General features: G+C 38.1%; 1 protein-coding gene across 10 annotated transcripts in view; it reads left to right on the plus strand.

Annotated features, from left to right (window-relative positions):
- Window positions 1–20,315, plus strand: part of CPEB3 (cytoplasmic polyadenylation element binding protein 3) — a 239,167-nt gene that overhangs the window by 90,269 nt on the left and 128,583 nt on the right. For all 10 annotated transcript variants that reach the window (XM_032245540.1, XM_032245542.1, XM_032245541.1 and 7 more), the window contains one exon: window positions 4,966–5,022. In XM_032245540.1, coding sequence (XP_032101431.1) covers window positions 4,966–5,022 — 57 coding nt within the window. The remainder of the gene's footprint in view (window positions 1–4,965; window positions 5,023–20,315) is intronic.

The following is a 20,315-nucleotide window of genomic DNA, read 5'->3' on the forward strand; positions in this document are numbered from 1 at the left end:
TTTTTTTTGAGACAAAGTTTTGCTCTTGTTGCCCAGGCTGGAGTGCAGTGGTGCAATCTCAGCTTACTGCAACCTCTACCTCCTGTATTCAAGAGATTCTCCTGCCTCAGTCTTCTGAGTAGCTGGGACTACAGGCATGCACCACCATGCCTGGTTAATTTTGTATTTTTAGTAGAGATGGGGTTTCTCTATGTTGGTCAGACTGGTCTCGAACTCCCAACCTCAGGTGGTCTGCCTTCCAAAGTGCTGGGATTACAGGTGTGAGCCACCATGCCTGGCCTGTTTTCTCCATTTTTCTGCATTGTCTAATTTTTCTCCATTAAAAATATATTGCATTTTATAATCTGAAAATTACTTTTGGAAGAGGCAAAGAAACTAACTTAAAGATGCTGTGAGTGATTTTACTTTAAAAATTGCATTATTAGTTGGGGGAAAAATAGATTATATTTAGATAATTGATTCTGATGGATATGGCCTTCTTGATCCGGAGTTTCTTTTTCTCTTTTCTTTTTTTTTTTTTTTCTTTTTTTGAGATGAAGTCTTGCTCTGTTGCCAGGCTAGAGTGCAGTGGTATGATCTCAGCTCACTGCAACCTCTGCCTCCCGGGTTCAAGCGATTCTGGTGCCTCAGCCTCCCAAGTAGCTGGGACTACAGGTAGGTGTCACCATACCCGGCTAATTTTGTTGTATTTTAGTAGAGATAGGGTTTCACCGTGTTAGCCAGGCTGGTCTCGAACTTCGGACCTCAGGTGATCTGTCTACCTTGGCCTCCCAAAATGCAGGGATTATAAGAAACTCTGTCTCAAAAAAAAAGTGCTGGGATTACAGGCATACCCCGTCACTACTAAAAATACAAAATTAGATGGGCACGGTGGCTCACGCCTGTAATCCCAGCACTTTGGGAGGCTGAGGCGAGTGGATTACGAGGTCAGGAGATCGAGACCATCCTGGCTAACAGGTGAAACCCTGTCTCTACTACAAATACAAAAAATTAGCTGAGTGTGGTGGCATGCACCTTCAATCCCGGCTACTCAGGAAGCTGAGGCAGAAGAATCGCTTGAACCGGGGAGGCAGAGGTTGCAGTGAGCCGAGATCACGCCTTTGCACTCCAGCCTGGTGACAGAGCAAGACCCCGTCTCAAAACACAGAAAAAAATGTTTTGTTGCTAACTTTCATCCAGAGACCTGTTGAAGTCAGAGGCCAAAGAATTAGGGAGAATAGGCCAGGCATAGTGGCTCACACCTGTAATCCCAGTACTTTGGGAGGCTGAGGTCGATGGATCACCTGAGATCAGGAGTTGGAGACCAGACTTGCCAACCTGGTGAAACCCTGTCTCTACTAAAAATATAAAATTAGCTGGGCATGGTGGCGCATGCCTGTAGTCCCAGATACCCAGGAGGCTGAGGCAGGAGAATCACTGAAACCCAGGTGGTGGAGGTTGGGGTGAGCCAAAATCGCGCCACTGCACCCCAGCCTGGGTGACAGAGCAAGACTCCGGTAAAAAAAAAAAAAAAAAAAAAAAAAAAGAATTAGGGAGAATACCAGGAAAGGTAAAAAGCGTTCTGCTTTTCATCAATTAATGATACTTTCAATCTGCAAAACACTGCCTAAGGCTCTTGTTTTACTGCATCATAAGAAAGTTTAGGTTGGAAGTAATCTGTAAGATAGAGAATAATAATTTGAAAACTGCCAAGCTTCCTTTAATTTCATCTTTCTAAGCTGAAAAGTTGTAGGAGCTCATGGAAAGGATCAAAAAGGATCCATGTAGGTGTGTTTAACTTCTGGAGGACAAAAGGGATACCCTTTATGTTTGGGAAGCTAAGTAGTTACAGGAACATGTAAAAACTTTATTTGATGTAGTGGTTGTAATCTACATAATTCTTTATCATAAATGGTTGTAGACACAGAAAAGAAGTAGAATAAGGATCAGCTAAATTCGAGTTTGCATGATTTCATTGATAATGCTTTATTATTATTCTAAGAATGTTTAGTGAATATTGCTAATTTTTTAGACACTACACCCTTCCCTAAATATTCCTTTGTTAAAATTTGAAAAGATCTTCCGTATATGTGATTTCCTTAAGTCCTGATGGGCAGTGATTTTGAAGCCTAGTGGGCTTTTGGATAGACTTTCCAGTGACTGGCTAGTTACTATTATATTTGAATAGCCCAGAAAAGGATGAAAGCTGGTTTAGGGTAAATCACATCTAGTTTTCATGGTTATTAGTATTTGCTGATAATAATGAGTCCAAATAAGGTCTTGATTATCCAAAAATGATGGTGAGAACATTGAGATAGCTAATTGAAATGAGAATATCATTCTCCCTACTGAATCAAAGCCTTGTTCTGGTGACAAATTTTCCTATTATAGGTTCTGATCAAGGTGGTGGTAGGAGATAGCACTCGTTGCAGACTATACTTTTCAGGGACTCTAAAATGATTTAGGAACTGGAAAAACATAAGGCACATAGAGCAATTATATACAGATACATCAAATGTGTCTTTTTTTCTCGTTTCTATCAAATGTATCTTTTAACAATGGGGTAGTTTTTGAAATTACTGATAATTAGCTTCTAGTAAATATGAAAAGGTTTATGAAATCTATAAAAAACAAAATAGGTGATTCTCTTAGATGATTCTTTACTCATAATGGCTTTCTAATAGAAAACATAATCTAGTCTAAGAAAAGAATTTTATTTATATTATAAATGCTAGCAAAATAGTTTCCACAAAACTAGAGAGAGATGAAACATTTTTCTCCTAATAAGGAGGTTTGAAATAATAAAAACTAAAAATTGTTATTGAAAGCTCTATAATGCTTCATGATGAAGTTAGAACAATTTCATCAGAATCCATCAAATTCTGATGGATTATCCCATTTATGGATGTATTTAAGATTTTCCCATTCTTGAATACATACACACACACCAGTACAAGTGACATTTCACTTGTGAGGGTTTTGTTTTTCCCTGCCTTTTAAAATTTTTTGTTTTGAGATGGAGTCTGCCTCCGAAAGTGCTGGGATTACAGGCATGAGCCACTGTGCCCAGCCCTTCTTGCCTCTTAATATGAAATGATCTTTTACAAATTATTGTAGCCTGGGGATCCTTAAGAAATCAGGCTGGTCCTGTCTAGGCGAAACTTCATTTATTTAAGAATTTAAGAAATTTATTTATTTAAGAATATTTATTTAAGAAACTTCATTTATTTAAGAATTCTCCCTTTTTGTTTAAGGCAAATGCTCTGTTTCGTCCACTATGATGCTTTCCTTTTGGGCAAAAAGAACTTAATAATGCTATTTGCCTCTAGTTGCCCATAATGGAGTTTGCTATCAAATGATGACTGACCCTTTTGCAATTATGTAATATAAAACAGTATATGTTGTAAAAATCAATTATTTTAACCTTATCTCTAGCTTTTTCTGTAGTACTGCTTTCTCCCCAAAATACTGTTGACATTTATTTAAACAATGGTAGTGAAATAAGATTAACATTTTTTGAGAATTTCATGATAACTCCAATGAACATTAAAACCTTGCAGAGCCAAATTTATAGATGTTACCTTGTGTGGTAATATCTATAAACTTGGCTCTGCAAGGTTTGTTGAGAGCATTGTTTCAATGACTATTTTGTTGAAGGAGTTTGGTTAAGAAAGCTTTCTAAGTACATTTTTTTTTCCCATATAAGAGTCTTTCTAATTTTTCTTTTGATATATCTACTTTCTTGTCCCAAATAATAATGAAAAAAAAAAAAAACCAAATATCTGCATCTTCCATTCTTGCCCCTAGGGGCTATTAGTTGAAGCATCTGATTCTGACATCTTATAGACCAGGGGTTGGCAAACTGTGAGGTGCTAACGAGTAATTATTTTAGGCTTTATGGGCCGCATGGTCTCTGTCACATATTATTCTTTGTTTTATTTTTGGTTTGGTTGTGTTTATAAGCCTTTCTTTTCTTTCTTTCTTTGTTTTTTTTTTTTTTATTTTTAAGACAGAGTTTCACTTTTGTTACCCAGGTTGGAGTGCAATGGCGTGATCTCAGCTCCAATGCAACCTCTGCCTCCTAGGTTCAAGAGATTCTCCTGCCTCAGCCTCCTGAGTAGCTGGGATTACAGGCATGCACTACCATGCCCGGCTAATTTTGTATTTTTAGTAGACATGGGGTTTCTCTGTATTGGTCAGGCTGGTCTTGAACTCCCGACCTCAGGTAATCTACCCACATCGGTCTCCCAAAGTGCTGGGATTACAGGTGTGAGCCACCGTGCCCAGACCACAAGCCGTTCTAAATGTAAAAATGATGCCTAGCTCAGAGGGATACCAAAATAGGAAGCCAGCCAGTGTCAGCAGAAGTTTGCAACTCCTGTTATAGGCTTAAGGATGAACATATGGAGATTAGCATTATATTCTAGGTCATATAACTAGTTAGTGGTGGAGACAGCCACCAGAACTCTAGATTTTTAAGGCAATCTTTTTCTCTGTTTTATCTCTTATATACATTTTACCCTCTTCCTCTGGTTGCCATTCTGATTATTACATTGCATTTTTGAGCCAGTATGAAACCTCTTTTTATTCTCTCTAAGCTTCAAATTTATATACTTTTTTCAAATCTATATTTTTTTTGCTGCTTGAATGGAAGGACAGTATAAATGTTTGTTTAAATAAAATGCTTAATCCAAGGAGTTGGCATGTTTAAATTGGAATGCAAGAGATGTGTTAAATCTCAGACTATTATAACAGAAGCTTTTGTTTTGTTTTGTTTTGTTTTGTTTGTTGTTGAAACTTTGGCTTTGTGTTAAGACTTTTCATGTGTATGTTTTATGACTTAATTTTAAAAACTGTTGTAACTGCTTTGGCCTTTGATAGCATTGTTATAGATTGTTCTAGCTTTTTGTAATGTTCATATTTTAAGATGTATTTGAAATCATTACATTAAGCATTCTTTGTGCTTAACATTATTTTATTTTTTAGGACGCATGGGGATAAATTTCCATCATCCAGGAACAGATAATATTATGGCACTTAACAGTAAGTCTTCATATGAAATATTCTATAAAATTAGCAGTCAAGTTTGCAGCATGTTGTTTCTACATTCTTGATTGTTTGTTACATTTTAACCTTCTGCTGAATGCAGTATAAACCATTATTCTATACTAGTGGTTCTCGAAGTGTGGTCCCTGGACCAGCAGCATCAGCATTGATTGGGAGCGTATTAACACCTCAGGCCCCATGACAGGGCTATTGAATCAGAAACTTAAGGATGAGGCCCAGAGGTCTGTATTTTAACAAGCCTGTGTGTGATTGTGGTTCAGGCTAAAGTTTGAAAATTGCTGCTTCAAACTAGGGTTGGCAAACTATAGCTCTGCAAGCTAAATCTGTTTTTGTAATGAAGTTTTATCGGAATATAGCCACACCCATTCATTTATGGATTGTCTATGACTACTTTTGTGCTACAAAGGCAGAGCCCACAAAGCCCAAACTATTTACCACCTGATCCTTTGCAGAAAATGTTTGCCAACTCCTGCTCTATACCATTGGGTTGGAGGAATGAAGGAGGTAGGTGAAGGGAGAGAGGAAGTGGGGTAAAGAATGTACTGTGAATGAATAAATCAACTTATTTATACATAACTCAGAATTTTTTCATTGAGGTAGATAGCCAGGTATTTCAAGCTTGACATCCAGGGGTCTCCCATTAATGGAATTTGCATGGTATATATGTCAGCAGTTTTACAGGTTTGGAACAGTTTTGTTAGTATAATTGTTGGATCAGGTTCTAAAGCAGCAAAAACTTATTGACCAGAAGGTCATTATATTAATTAACACCAGAAGAAATATCTGGCTGGCATCAGCTCTCCTTCCTAGTGTCGATTCTAGATTGCAAGTATTCTTTTCTAGATTGCAAGTATCCCTTCCTTTGGGTGGGGGGGAGGGCAGGGGTCTTAGGGACAATAAAAATTCCAAAATATCTACCTCTCATTTTCTAACTTCTAAATGAAAGGCCACCTTAAATTTAGATTATGTTTCTTTGGTTAGAGTCACAGAGGGAGCACAAACACATAAAAATAGATTATGCTGCCTCTAGTTATTTTTCTAGTGGGATGGGAATTAATAAACATGCTTAACTTGCTGAACTTGAGCAGTAATTAATTGTGAAAAGACTTCAGTTAGATTATAAGATTTAAAGTTGAATGCAAAAGAAAATAACAGCATGGTAGTGTGTCTCCCAAAGGAATGAGTGTTTATCTCAAAAAAGACCTAATTGACATGATGTGAATCCTCTTCTGCAGGAGGGAGAGGATATAATATGCAATTTTCTGTGAAAAAAATGGAGCTAAAAGACATTTTTCTTTTTAAAAACTTTTTATTCTTTTTGGTTTTTCTTTAGTTTTCTGCTTTTAAATCCAAGATTTCATTTATGCACTTTACATTTTGTCCATGTTGTGCAAATCCCACTTTTAGTTTCAATTTCTCCAATCCTTGAGAGAAGGGGACTTATTAGGTGATCTTAATGATTGTTCTCAGCATGAAGACACTGTTACTCTGTAATTTTTTTTAAGTGCCAGAACGGTCACTTTGCCAATATCTATAACAAATGTTGATGAGTTACACATAGTTGCAACAGATATCAGAGTGCATCAGTCTTTGAATGTCTCTGTGGTTGCTGGCCAAGGTCAAAGAACTTTGTCATCTCAAAATAAACCATACAAACAACCAGAGTTTGACATTTGCATTACATACTGTCAGTTTTCTTTCAAAGTTGACTCCAGCTTGAGATGATCAGAACAAAAATGGGTACTTGTGGAACCTACAGGCTTCGACAAATTTGCTGGGATAAATCTTTTTTTCCCTTTTGTATAGTTGATCCCAGCCCATCTGGTAACTTACATATGTAGCATATGTACAAACACAAACACACCTATGTATTATTTTTGTCTTCCTTTTTAAAATATATATTTATTTTTTATGTTTTGTAGAGGTAAAGTCTTGCTATGTTGCCCAGGCTGGTCTTGAACTTTATGCCTCAAGTGATCCACCCACCTTGACTTCCCAAAGTGCTGGGATTAGAGGCAAGAACCACCACACCTGGTCTTTCTTTTTATACCTACCATTTGTTGGCCTAACACTTTTTGTCCTGTGACTGGTCTATCCTTCTTCCTTTCTCTTAGCCTTCATGTAGGAATAATTGAGATGGCTGGACACAGTGGCTCACGCCTGTAATCCCAGCACTTTGGAAGGCCGAGGCAGGCAGATTGCTTGAGGTCAGGAGTTGGAGACAAGCCTGGTGAACATGGTGAAACTCCATCTCTACTAAAAATACAAAAATTAGCCGGTTGTGGTGGTACATGCCTGTGATCACAGCTACTCAGGAGTCTGAGGCAGGAGAATTGCTTGAACCCAGGAGGTAGAGGTTGCAGTGAGCTGAGATTATGCCGCTACATTCCAGCCTGTGTGACAGAGTTGAGAAGAGGTAACAAATCACTGAAACATTGTTAATTCAGAATTTCTGATTATTGGAAGAGACTAGGTTACAGTTGAGCTGTATTTTCAGAAAAGAAGGGATTGGCTAAGAATATTAAAGCAAATTGAGGCAGTTTAAATTTTTTTTCAAAAAGAATTGTGAGTCAGTTGTAGTTCGTTCTTTCTTGCTGTTTTTTGCTATGTGAAATTTCTGCTTCCTGGGTCTCTATGGAAAGTTTCCATTCACTATGTTTTCCAAAAATCTTCCATCCATTTTTTACTTTTTTGACTTCACCAAAACCTTTCTCCTAAAGATATGGTCTCAGTTCTCCTGACTTTATGGGAAAGACAGATGTCATATCTTACTTCTCAGTACGACTTTCCAGCTTGAATTCCCATTTTTTGGTGCTCCTGGTACATGCCCTCCAGTTATACTTTCCTCTGAGAATCACTGCTCCTGATGTCATCTAGAAGACAGAAAATGTAGCTTGGAAGAGAAAGATTGATTACTACTATGGAAAACAAATAGGAGTTACCAGTAAACCCTCAGACATTTAGGGTGTGGAAAATTGGCAATATTTGTGTAAAGCCAATGAGTCTACTGATTTTTCCTGTTCAAGACCATGAATCTATTAATAGTAAGAATTGGCAGGCCAGCCTTTGTGGAGGAACCTAAGAGGCACATTCCAAATTTTGGCCTTTCTCAAAATATTAGGTCCTCGAGTATTATAGAATATAGAAGAGGAGTTATGGGGAAGAAACTGTAATCCATCAGTAAGACATGCCACTTGTCCAGTATTTCCAAAATAGTTAGTTCTGAAGCAGTATGCACCTTCTGCTTAATCAGGTAATATATTTTTTCCTAACTCTTTAATAATTCTGTTCATTATATTTTAATCTTCCTTACTTTTAAATGAAAAACACCTGGCATTTGCATAATATATTTTAATTTTCCCCACTGGAGAAGGAAAGCTGCTAAGAGTTCTTCTAGCTATATATGTAGTAGTAGTTCTACTGGCCATATTTTTCTAATACTAATAGTAGCTTATGTTTTCTTTTTTACATTCTAGGTCAGGGTGTTCAATCTTTTGGCTTCTTTGGGCCACATTGGAAGAAGATTGTCTTGGGCCACAAATAAAATACACTGACACTAACGATAGCTGATGAACTTAAAAAAATCACACACAAAAAAAATCTCATAATATTTGAAGATAGTTTACAAATTTGTTTTGGGCTGCATTCAAAGCCGTCCTGGGCTGCATGTAGCCTGCAGGATGCAGATTCAACAAGTTTGTTCTAGCTGTAGAGTTGGTTTAGCATTTGTGGACTTGTGTAGGATTGATGCCTGACTTGGTGACATCCTCTATTATGTTGATCCTTAGAAAAGGATATTGGTGCCTCCATGATTCATCACATTAACCAAATTTATGGTTAAATTAATGTTCAAAATCAGCATGCCTGGTCTTTACGCCATTTGACTTGTCAGTTCCTCTTTTTCCAAGTAGGAAATGGGCTTGGGAAAACAGATAAATATTGGAAAGTTGCTTAATAGGTACAAAAGTAGAAACTGGGGGAAATGTTTCTTAAGGAATAGTATCATTCAGTTCTAGGAAGTTATCTTCAAAGCAAGCTGGAAGCCGTGTGAAACTTGAAGATGCACCAATGAATTAGCAAAGCCAAAAGCATTGCCTGGAGTTAGGTAGATCTGATTCCCCCTTTACAAGCTATGTGGCCTTGGGACCACATTCTTAACTTCTCTTTCCCTCTGATTTCTTTACCTGTAAAATGGAGATAGCAATCAGTAAAGTGGTCATATATATATATATATATATATATATATATATATATATAGAGAGAGAGAGAGAGAGAGAGAGAGAGAGAGAGAAAGAGAGAGAGAGAGAGAGAGTTTAGCATAGTGTCTGATTTGTGGATAATGCTTATATGAGCTGCTATTGTGAATGCTTGCAACAGCCTTATTGTTACCTTTAAAGATCTTTCTTTCTGTGCATGTTAGTTTCTAAAATATAAGTTTATCTCACATTGGTTACATTTAGGTAGATACTTCATGATACAATTTAAGACAGCATACCTGTAAGTCATTTGGTTACATTTATTTATTTATTTATTTAGGATTCAAAGTTTCACTCTGTTGTCCAGACTGGAGTGCAGTGGTATGATCTTGGTTCACTGCAACCTCTGTCTCCTGGGCTCAAGCGATTCTCCTAAATGAGCCTCCCGAGTAGCTGAGACTACAGGCACATGCCACCATGCCTGGCTAATGTCTTGTATTTTTAGTAGAGATGGGGTTTTGCCAGGTTGCCCAGGCTGGACTCGAACTCCTGAGCTCAGGCAGCTCGACTGCCTCAATCTCCCGAAGTGCTAGATTATAGGCATAAGCCACCACGCCTGGCCACATTTAGATAGGTGCTTTCCTGATGGAATTTAAGATAGCATACCTTTAAGTCATCACATAAGCTAATGTAGCTGAATTGGCATGTGGTTTCACTTGTTTTTATGTGAATCTTTTTCTCTGGATGAAATACTTTCTATCTATCTATTGACTTGGAACATGCAAACATGCACTGTCTTTGGATCCTACAGGCCTTTCTTAGTTATGAAATATCTTGTAATGTTGGCACTTTAAAAAGTGTCACACACTGCTGTTTGGAATATATTAATAAAATTATATAGCCACATTAGAAAACAATTTGACAGTTTCTTGCAAAGTTAAACATACAACTATCATATAATGCAGGAGTTCTCCTGGAAATTTACTGAAGAGGAAAAATGAAAATATATGTCCACACAAAGACATATATGTGACTATTCAAAGCAGCATTGTTCTTAATAGCCAAGAATTGTAAATAAACCAAATGTCCCTCAACTGAAGAATGGATAAACAGATTGTGGTACATCCATACAATGGAATACTATTTGGCAAATGAATAGGAATGAACCATTAATACATGTAGCAACATAAATGACTGTCAAAATAATTGTTAAAAAGCTAGACAAAAGAATACATAATAGATGATCCTATTAATATAAAATTCTAGAAAATGTAAACTAATTTACTGTGACAAAATACAACAGCTTCAAGAAAGGAATTTTTGTAGTAATGTTGTCTTCTTTTTTCAGAGGACAAGTGAAGGGTTAGATCTTGGAGAAGTCATATGTAATGATGGCATCTAGTTGAGCAAGTTTCTGAATCTCTTTAAACCTTTGCTTGAACATTGACAAGGGGGCAGTCATGATATTCATTCTATCTCATTGTTTTTGTGAGATTCAGATGAAGTAAGGCACATATACAAATAAGGTATTAATTATTACTGCTACATTTGGGCAGTGGGGAGCGTAGTCTTACTCAGAGAAGATACTGCCAGGGAGTTACTTTTTTTTTTTTTTTTTTTTAAATAGTAGCTTTGTAATATAACAGAGATTCAATATTGTTTAAAAGTTTTCATGTCATTTCTTTTCTGAGATCTTTTTTTTTTTTTTTTGAGAAGGAGTTTCGCTCTTGTTACCCAGGCTGGAGTGCAATGGCGCGATCTCGGCTCACCGCAACCTCCGCCTCCTGGGTTCAGGCAATTCTCCTGTCTCAGCCTCCTGAGCAGCTGGGACTACAGGCACGCGCCACCATGCCCAGCTAATGTTTTGTATTTTTAGTAGAGACGGGGTTTCACCATGTTGACCAGGATGGTCTTGATCTCTTGACCTCGTGATCCACCCGCCTCAGCCTCCCAAAGTGCTGGGATTACAGGCTTGAGCCACCGCGCCCGGCCCTCTTTTCTGAGATCTTTGAGGTTGTAATTAGAGTCTGTTCCAAGTTATAAGGAGATAAATAAGAATTCTGAAGTACCACTTCCCCTCTGACAAGGAACGATGATTGTTTACCCTCACTCTTCCATATCAAAGTATATAACTTTGCAAAATTGAAGATTTCTAGAATAAAACCTAGATAGTTTGAAGTCTTAAACTTTTGATTTATTTATTTATTTATTTATTTCTCTTTCTTTTCTTTTCATTTTTTTCTTTTCTTTTTTTCTTCTTTCCTTTTCCGCTCTGTAGCCAGGCTGGAGTGCAATGGCATGATCTCGGGTCACTGCAACCCCTGCCTCCTGCGTCCCAGTTCAAGCAATTCTCCTGCCTCAGCCTCTCAAGTAGCTGGGATTACGGGAACATGCTATCATGCCCAGCTAATTTTTGTATTTTTAGTAGAGCCGGGTTTCACTATGTTGACCAGTCTGGTCTTGAACTCCTGACCTCATGACCCCCTGCCTTGGCCTCCCAAAGTGTTGAGATTTAGGGGTGAGCCACCATGCCTGGCCTCTTTTTTTTTCTATAGCTCGTGAATTGGTATATAAAAATGTTGATATCTTAAGCCAAAAAAAGACACCTCTTCAGAAGCTCTGAGGTCATTGATTGTTAATGTATACATAGCGATATTCCAGGAAACTTGGAACTTTAGGTTATTCTGTCTTCCACATTTTTCCTCTTATTAATGCCTTGAAAATATTTTTTTTATTTATTTATTTTTTTTCATAGAGATGGGGTTTCACCCAGCCTCTATGGCAGGCTGGCCTTGAACTCCTGACCTCAGGTGATCCACCCACCTTGGCCTCCCAAAGTGCTGGGATTACAGGCATGAGCCATTGCACCCGACTGCCTTGAAAATATTTTAGGTTTCACTTATGTTTCTATTTGAACTGAGGGCTGCCAGTACATTTGTTGAATCAAAAGAGGCAATGTGAAAGGGCATTGACATGAACATTTGTGTTGGGCAGAGACTTCTCTGTGGCTGGCAGAGCCTCCTCTTCCCCCTCTCTTTATCCTCTGCTGGGAGTGAACTCCCTAGGGAGAGGCTCAGCTGAGAGGAAGTGGCACGGAGGGAGCTGAGCACATGATGCCAGAATGGGAATAGAGCCAGCTTTGCTAGAATTCCAAATGTAATTTTCCAAAATTTGAATAACACATTGTTATTTCTGTTCACCGTGAGTGGATGTCAGTAAATAATTTATTGGTAGCATAAAAAAGTGTTGTAAAGGAATTATCTTGAGATTCTCAGATTAAAGATGTCTGGAATTTTGAACTTTTTGAAGACAAGATTCAGTCTTTCTGTTTCTATCTGAACAGGTTTAGAAGCAAAACTAATATATGGTTGTGCTATTAATACGTTGTAAAGGATGGCTAATTTAAAAATGAAAAAATTGGAGGGATAAGTAATCTTTCGTGACTTCCAGGTACCCAGATTTCAAACCATTCTAGTTGGATTCTGCACATGAATGTGGTAAGGGACCTAAGAGATTGTTTTGTTTTGACCATCTAATTTTACAGATTGGGAAGCTGAGATTCAAAAGGCTTTGGGAATTGGCCTGGGTGATATGGAACCAGGAGCAGAACCTGCTGCTTCTTGGTTGAGGGTGGTAACTTTTGCTTTTAGATACTTTATTATTAAGAGTGGTTACATCATCATCATTATTACTACTACTACTATTACTACTACTACGACTACTATTACCTTAACACAACCATGCAAATTCAGTGTCTTTGGGAAAATAGTTTTTCTTTTTTTTTTTTTAAAGGGAGGAATTTACATTTTATTTTATTTTTTATTTTTTTTGAGACGGAGTTTCACTCTTGTTACCCAGGCTGGAGTGCAATGGCGCGATCTCGGCTCACCGCAACCTTCGCCTCCTGGGTTCAGGCAATTCTCCTGCCTCAACCTCCTGAGTAGCTGGGATTACAGGCACGCACCACCATGCCCAGCTAATGTTTTGTATTTTTAGTAGAGACGGGGTTTCACCATGTTGACCAGGATGGTCTTGATCTCTTGACCTCGTGATCCACCCGCCTCGGCCTCCCAAAGCGCTGGGATTACAGGCTTGAGCCACCGCGCCCGGCCGGGAAAATAGTTTTTCTATTATTATTAGTCACCTTGTTTATGCTTTGAATCCTTAGTAAACTCTCTTTTCCTGAAAAATAGAATAGTAAACCAGTTTACGTAGCCTGATATTGAATATTGTCAATAAGTGAAGTCTGAAATGTTCTTCACTGACCTTATTGTGTTTTGGAAGAAGTTCTTTGTATTGACAGTGTTGGGTTGTTCTAACCCAATAATGAAGATACAGAAAACCGAAAATTTACTTACTTTTCCCTGTGGACTTCCCTGTTTTCTCCACTTGTGTAGTCAGTGGAAACTGAACTTCACATTTATAGCACTCACCCCACTTGTAATTAACTATTTAGTGTTGGTGTTTTTCTTTAATGTGTATGCTTCAAGAGGGCAGAGACTAGCTTTTATTCACAGTTGGTCCCTAGCTTCAAGTATAATGTCTGGCCTGTTAAATAGGCACTCAATATGGGTGATCAGAAGAGAGGGAAGGAAGGCAGGAAGATATCTCAGTGTGACTGTGAAAAGCACAGTGTAACAGTCTTAGAGAATATCCACTCCACCTTAATTTCTCCCTAAAAGATGTGCTTTAATCCTTCCTTTTGAAAGATGGTTATAATACATATGAATCTGGCAATGCACAGTTTATGAAGTGGTCTCATAGACCTCTGTGCTTTTTTAATGCTTACTATGGTTTGCCAGAACATGGAAAAAATCCGCTTTTCTTGAGCACCAGTTTTACCCCAGGACGATTCTCTTATTTGAACAAAACATGGCCATATGATAGAGTAGTGTGTTTCAACTTTTAGGTTCGGGGGCACATGTGCAGGTTTGTTACATGGGTAAATTGCATGTCAGCAAGTTGATAATGTTATACAGCCAGCAAATAGGTGTATAAGGCTTAGACACACAGATTATTCTGCCAACCACTTCCTAATCCAGTGTGATTTTTACTCTTGTGGATTTTCCCGAAAGGTTACTTGGGTTTCATTTAACTCCTTTATGACAAATAAATATTACTTTATTGATTGTGGAGAGTCGATATACTTCCATGATCAGTTTTACTTTCAGAACGTAGTCCCCCTCAATAGCAGCAGGAATTTTAAGCACACTTTCACTCAGGGCTGTAGTATATGCAGAATGAAGTCTGAGACTTGAACACAGGAAGTACAGATTGTTCCTAGGTAAACTTAAGTAGATGAAACTTTGCCTTCTTTTCTTTATTACCCTCTACATACATACACTTTTGTTATCTAAAGTTTATTTTTTCAGCTGAATATAGTGGAAATAGTGCAGTTTAGTGTAGGGAGACAGACAGATCTGAGGTTTTTTTTTTTTTTTTTTTTTGAGATGTTGCCCAGGCTGGAGTGTAATGGCACAATCTCTGCTTACCACAACCTCTGCCTCCTGGGTTCAAGCAATTTTCTTGCCTCAGCCTCCCAAGTAGTTGGGATTATAGGCATGTGCCACTGCGCCTGGCTAATTTTGTATTTTTAGTAGAGATGGGGTTTTCCATGTTGATCAGGCTGGTCTCAAACTCCCGACCTCAGGCGATCCGCCTGTCTTGGCCTCCCAAATTGCTGGGATTACAGGCATGAGCCACTGCATCCGGCCAGATCTGAGTTTAAACCCTGAATCCATCAGTTATTTGCTGTATGACCTTGTGGCAAGTTACCTGTGTCTTTTATTTTTTATTTTTTGGCTTTTTAAATTTTTTGCAGAAACAGGGTCTTGTTATATTGCCCAGGCTGGTGTTGTACTCCTCGGCCAAAGGATCCTCCTGCCTTTGCCTCTCAAAGTGCTGGGATTACAGGTGTGAGCTACTGCACTGAGCCTTTGTCTTTTATTTTAAATGGACACTTAAACCCCTCTTTACAAATGGTAAGGTTAAGTGCGTAGTGCTCCTGTTACCAAATCTGGCAAGAAATACACACCAAGGTCTGGTACAGTGGCTCACACGTGTACTTCCCAGCACTTTGGGAGGCTGAGGTGGGTGGATCACCTGAGGTCAGTAGTTCAAGACCAGCTGGCCACCATGGTGAAACCCTATCTCTAGTAAAAACACAAAAATTATGATTATGAAGTTGAAGGCATAAAAGAAAAAACAAAAAAGAAACTAAAAAATAAAAAATACACAAATTAGTCAGGCATGGTGGTACATGCCTGTAATCCCAGCTAGTTGAGAGGCTGAGGCAGGAGAATCACTTGAACTCAGGAAGCGGAGGTTGCAGTGAGCCAGGATCATGCCACTATGCTCCAGTCTGGGCAACAGAGTGAGACTCTGTCTGGAAGGAAAAAAAAAGAACTACACGTCAAACAAATGTTAGTCTTTGTTTCTTCCCTATTCTACCCCGTCTTCCTTTGTTTCCTTTTGGGTTTGCACTAATTCTCAATCCCAGCTATACAATCAAAACAGGAGCCAAAATAGAAAACAATCATGTCTGGGCCCTATTCAGAGATTGTAATTTCATTGGGCTAGGGTGACATCTGGTTGGGGGTTGAGGGTGGGCAAGGCGTATGGGAAAAACCAGAATTAGATGTGTGTCTATCTTTATTTGAGGATGAAAGAAACAAGTAGTATAGGGACTATGCTGTGCATATCCTAGTATTCTTTTCTTTCCCTCAAGACTTGGTCTGCTTTTATTTTTCCCTGACGTTTTCCCAAATTCAGGTCAGAAGAGGAAGGTGTTTTTGAAGGGTAAGGGCAGGGCTGATATGAATGAGCAGCTTCTCCATGCTACTGTAGCCCTTCCCAAATTCCCAGGTCAATTCCTTTACGTAACTTTCTTCTGTGAAGCAACTCTCCTTCCCACATGAGTGGAGCCTTGTTGATAGAGAGGAGACAACACTACCAAGACATCCAGCCTTTGGTTCAGCTTAGGCTCCTGAACACACCAACACCTATTTTGTTCATCTTCTCTTCTCTCTGTGTCATTCTTTATTTTGTTTGAGAGTTCAGAAATGTAGAAGTAGCAAGTGTTGGCTGTTCTGAACAATGTAGGAATTGAGTCTTTATATAAAATTATAGAAATCTCATGAAATTTTTGGCATAGTGGTTCAGAGAAGATGGTTTGTTGAAAACAGATGCCAGACATTTGAGTATGTACCACTGTAGTAAGCAATTTCAGACCTGACACAGCTCCGTCAGTATAAAATACAAAATACTCTGTTATATGATCATAATCCTTAGAACTTTCTTTTCTTTCTTTTTCTTCCTCCTTCCCTCCCTCTCTCTTTCTCCCTCCCTCTCTTCCTTTCATTCTCTTTCTTTCTTTCTTCCTTCTTTTCTCTCTCTTTCTTTCATCTGTTATTGTTTCATTTAGCAATATGCTACTGAAATAAAAGTAAGGTGGTAATTAATTACTCTTAGTGGAATGCTATCAGGCCACAAGTATGACGTGCATAAACATCACCCCATATAAGTGGGTATGGATGCCCACTCTCTCCAGTAAGGTATAGCAGTAGTATGCAGAGGGATTCTTTACCTAGGTTTGTTTCCAGAGACATCTTGTCTGATATTTATGTTTTCAATTATTTTTTTCTGTTTTGATGAGGAATTTAGGAAATGAACTTGGAAATTCTAGAGTGATTACTTTGATAACATCTTATATATTGAGAAGTCGTATTAGTAACTTATATGTTAAATGTAATTCAGAAAGTAAATTAGTACTAAGTATGCGAGGACACTGAAAGGTGGTATAATAAAGCCTTGAGCTTGCATTTTGTACAAATTGGAAGAATAATAACAGACAGGAATAGACAGTGGGGACTAGGGGTTTCCTAGGGAGAGTGGAGACTAGATGTCAAAATATGCAGGTATCAAGATTTTTACACTCTCTGAATAGGTGCTTGTAGTGAATTACTGGAAGATTGGTTGGATTGGAATTACTGGAATGTATGGGTCTGCTCTGTGGAATAGTGAGAATGAAGATCTGAAATATGGTTGCAGCCAAATGATGAAGGGCTTTGGATGTTTCATGAGAAGCTTGGACACTCTAGTATTGTCTTATTGGAAATTAGGTTTATCCAAAGGAGAATATTGAGGCTGATATGGAATAGGGAAAATGCTTTCTTATGAAGAATATTGAATTCACTGTAAAAAAGAGAAAACCAAAAGGAGCTAAAGTAATGGCCCCCAAATAAAAGTGGGATTAGGCTGGAGTCTGTGGGTAAAAATAACAGACAGGCGGGTGTAAAAAAGAACTTTGTGTGGGGAGGGCAAAAAAAAAAACAACAACTTTGTAACCAATAAAAATGGTCCTACCATGGAGTATAGTTCTTCGATTTTCTAGTTGTGTTCTATCAAATGCCAACATCCAAGAAGGTACCTTAAGTGCCACTGTGGGAGAAGGATACCCAACATTTGGGGCCACGGGTCCTTGCCGTGCTTGAACTTGAATAGCCTTGCTTTAATACATTGTCTTTGTTGGGGGAGAGAGGGCTCTGCTACTGTATTAGTCCATTCTCACACTGCTGTAAAGAACTGCCTGAGGCCAGGTGTGGTGGCTCATGCCTGTAATCCCAGCACTTTGGGAGGCCAGGGTAGGTGGATCACCTGAGGTCAGGAGTTCAAGACCAGTCTGGCCAACATGGTGAAACCCCCTCTCTACTAAAAATACAAAAATTTTGCTTATAGCCATTATTGGAAATGATATATTTAAGTAAAATTAAAAAATACAAAAATTCGCAGGGCATGGTGGTGGGCAGCTGTAATCCCAGCTACTTGGGAGGCTAGTACAGGGGAATCACTTCAACCTGGGAGGCGGAGGTTGTGGTGAGCTGAGATTGTGCCATTGCACTCCAGCCCAGGCAACAAGAGCAAAACTCCATCTCAAAAAAAGAACTGCCCAAGACTGAGTAATTTATAAAGGAAAGAGGTTTAATTGACTCACAGTTCTGCATGGCTGAGGAGGCCTCAGGAACTTACACTCTTGGCAGAAGGGGAAGCAAAAACATACTTCTTCACATGACAGCAGGAGAGAGAAATGCCAATCAAAGTAGAGAAAGCCACTTGTAAAACCATCAGATCTTGCGAGAACTCACTTCACTATCACGAGAACAGCAGCATGGGGGTAATTTCTCCCATGATTCGGTTACCTCCTACTGACACATGGGGACTCTGGGAACTACAATTCAAGATGAGATTTGAGTGAGGATGCAGCCAAACTATATCAGCTATTTAGAAAAAACTGAAAAACACGCACTAGAAATAGGCTGAAGAGGCTTGAAGCAAACCTCTTTATTCTTTTATCCCATCCTTTTTACCTCATAATATCTTTATTAAGGTATTCTAGCAGAACCAGGTAAAACAGCTTTCTCTTAGTTATAGAAATAATTCCTGTTTTGCTTAAGATACCTGTGGGTTTCTCTGTAAGATATTGAAAGCAGTGAAACAGAATGTTGCAGAAGTTTAGTTGCTTAGAATGCAGGATATAGTTTCTTATGTTCCTAAAAACAACTTAATTTTCTGACCAATCCACAAAAATACCTATAGGCATATATCATTTTATTGTGCTTCACTTTATCATGCTTCATGGAATTGTGTTTTTTACAAATTGCAAATTTGTGTCAATAGTTGTGCTGTTTTTCTAACAGCATATGCTCACTTTTTGTCTGTATAACACATTTTGTTAATTCTCTCAATATTTCAACCTTTTTCATTATTACTATATCTGTTATGGTGATTTATGATTAGTGATCTTTTATTTAAATTTATTTATTTATTATTATTATTTTTTTAAAGATGGGGTTTCACCATGATGGCCAGGCTGGTCTTGAACTCCTGACCTCAGGTGATCCACCCACCTTGGCCTCCCAAAGTGCTAAGATTACAGGCGTGAGCCACTGCACCCAGCCTACATTGTTTTTTTTAAGATGTAATGCTACTGTGCACTTAATACACTCCAGTATAATGTAAACATAACTTTTGTATGCACTAGGAAATAAAAAATTGTGTGACCCGCTCTACTGTGATGTTTTCTTTATTACAGTTGTTTGGAGCCCAGAGCCTGTAATATCTCTGAGGTATCTCTGTATTTTAATTCATAAAATAACAGTTGTAAGTCTAATAATTAGTAGAAAACAATAATGTGTTAGGAATAATGAAATAAAATTGGAGTGGGAAGTTTATTTCCTTAAATTTTGGATTGTGCTGCTGAAAAACAGGGTAATGGAAGTTGTGGAAATTCTGAAGAGAATTTCTCTGTACTTTCAAGGTCTTTACAGATTTGAAATACTGATTCTTCAATCTTAGTGGATAAGAGTGAGGGTTTTTCAAATGTTTACCAACTGGTGAATGGATGAATTGTGGTGTGTCCATTCTGTGAAATACTACTCAGCAATAAAAAGAAACAAAACACTTATGCATGTAACAACTTGGATTAATCTCAAAAACATGCTAAGTGAAGGAAGTCAAACATATTGGTTTCATTAATATGAAATCATAGAAAAGGCAAACAAAACTATGATAAGAAGGGAGATCAGTGCTTGACAGGAGCCATGGGTTAGGGGAGGGTATCAACTGCAAAAGCACCCAAAGAAATCTTCAGAGGTGTTGAACTGTCCTATCTTGATTATAATGATGGTGGTTATATGTCTGTATATAATTATCAAAATTAATCAGATTACATACTTAAAGTGGATAAATTTTATTGACTGTAAATAATATCTTGACTTAAAGTAGGTGCTTTAGAGCCAGACTAAACCTGGGTTTAATCCCAGCTCTGCTGCTTAATAGCTGCATAACTCTGGGCCGGTCACCTTCACTGGCCCTGGGTTTGCCCATCTGGAAATGTATATAATGATAGCTGCCTTGGGAATTAGAAGACATGTTAAGTACTTAGCATATGTCTGGAATATGATAAATTAGCAGTAGATATTATTATGTTATTTTACTTTATGATATTCTCCTTTTATAAAATATCTCAGCAATGCTACTATTTTGCTTATCAGTCATTAGTATTACTTTTTAGGT

Source organism: Sapajus apella, unplaced genomic scaffold, assembly GCF_009761245.1.
Source record: "Sapajus apella isolate SASKATOON/1434 unplaced genomic scaffold, GSC_monkey_1.0 scaffold58, whole genome shotgun sequence".
Lineage (NCBI taxonomy): Eukaryota > Metazoa > Chordata > Mammalia > Primates > Cebidae > Sapajus > Sapajus apella.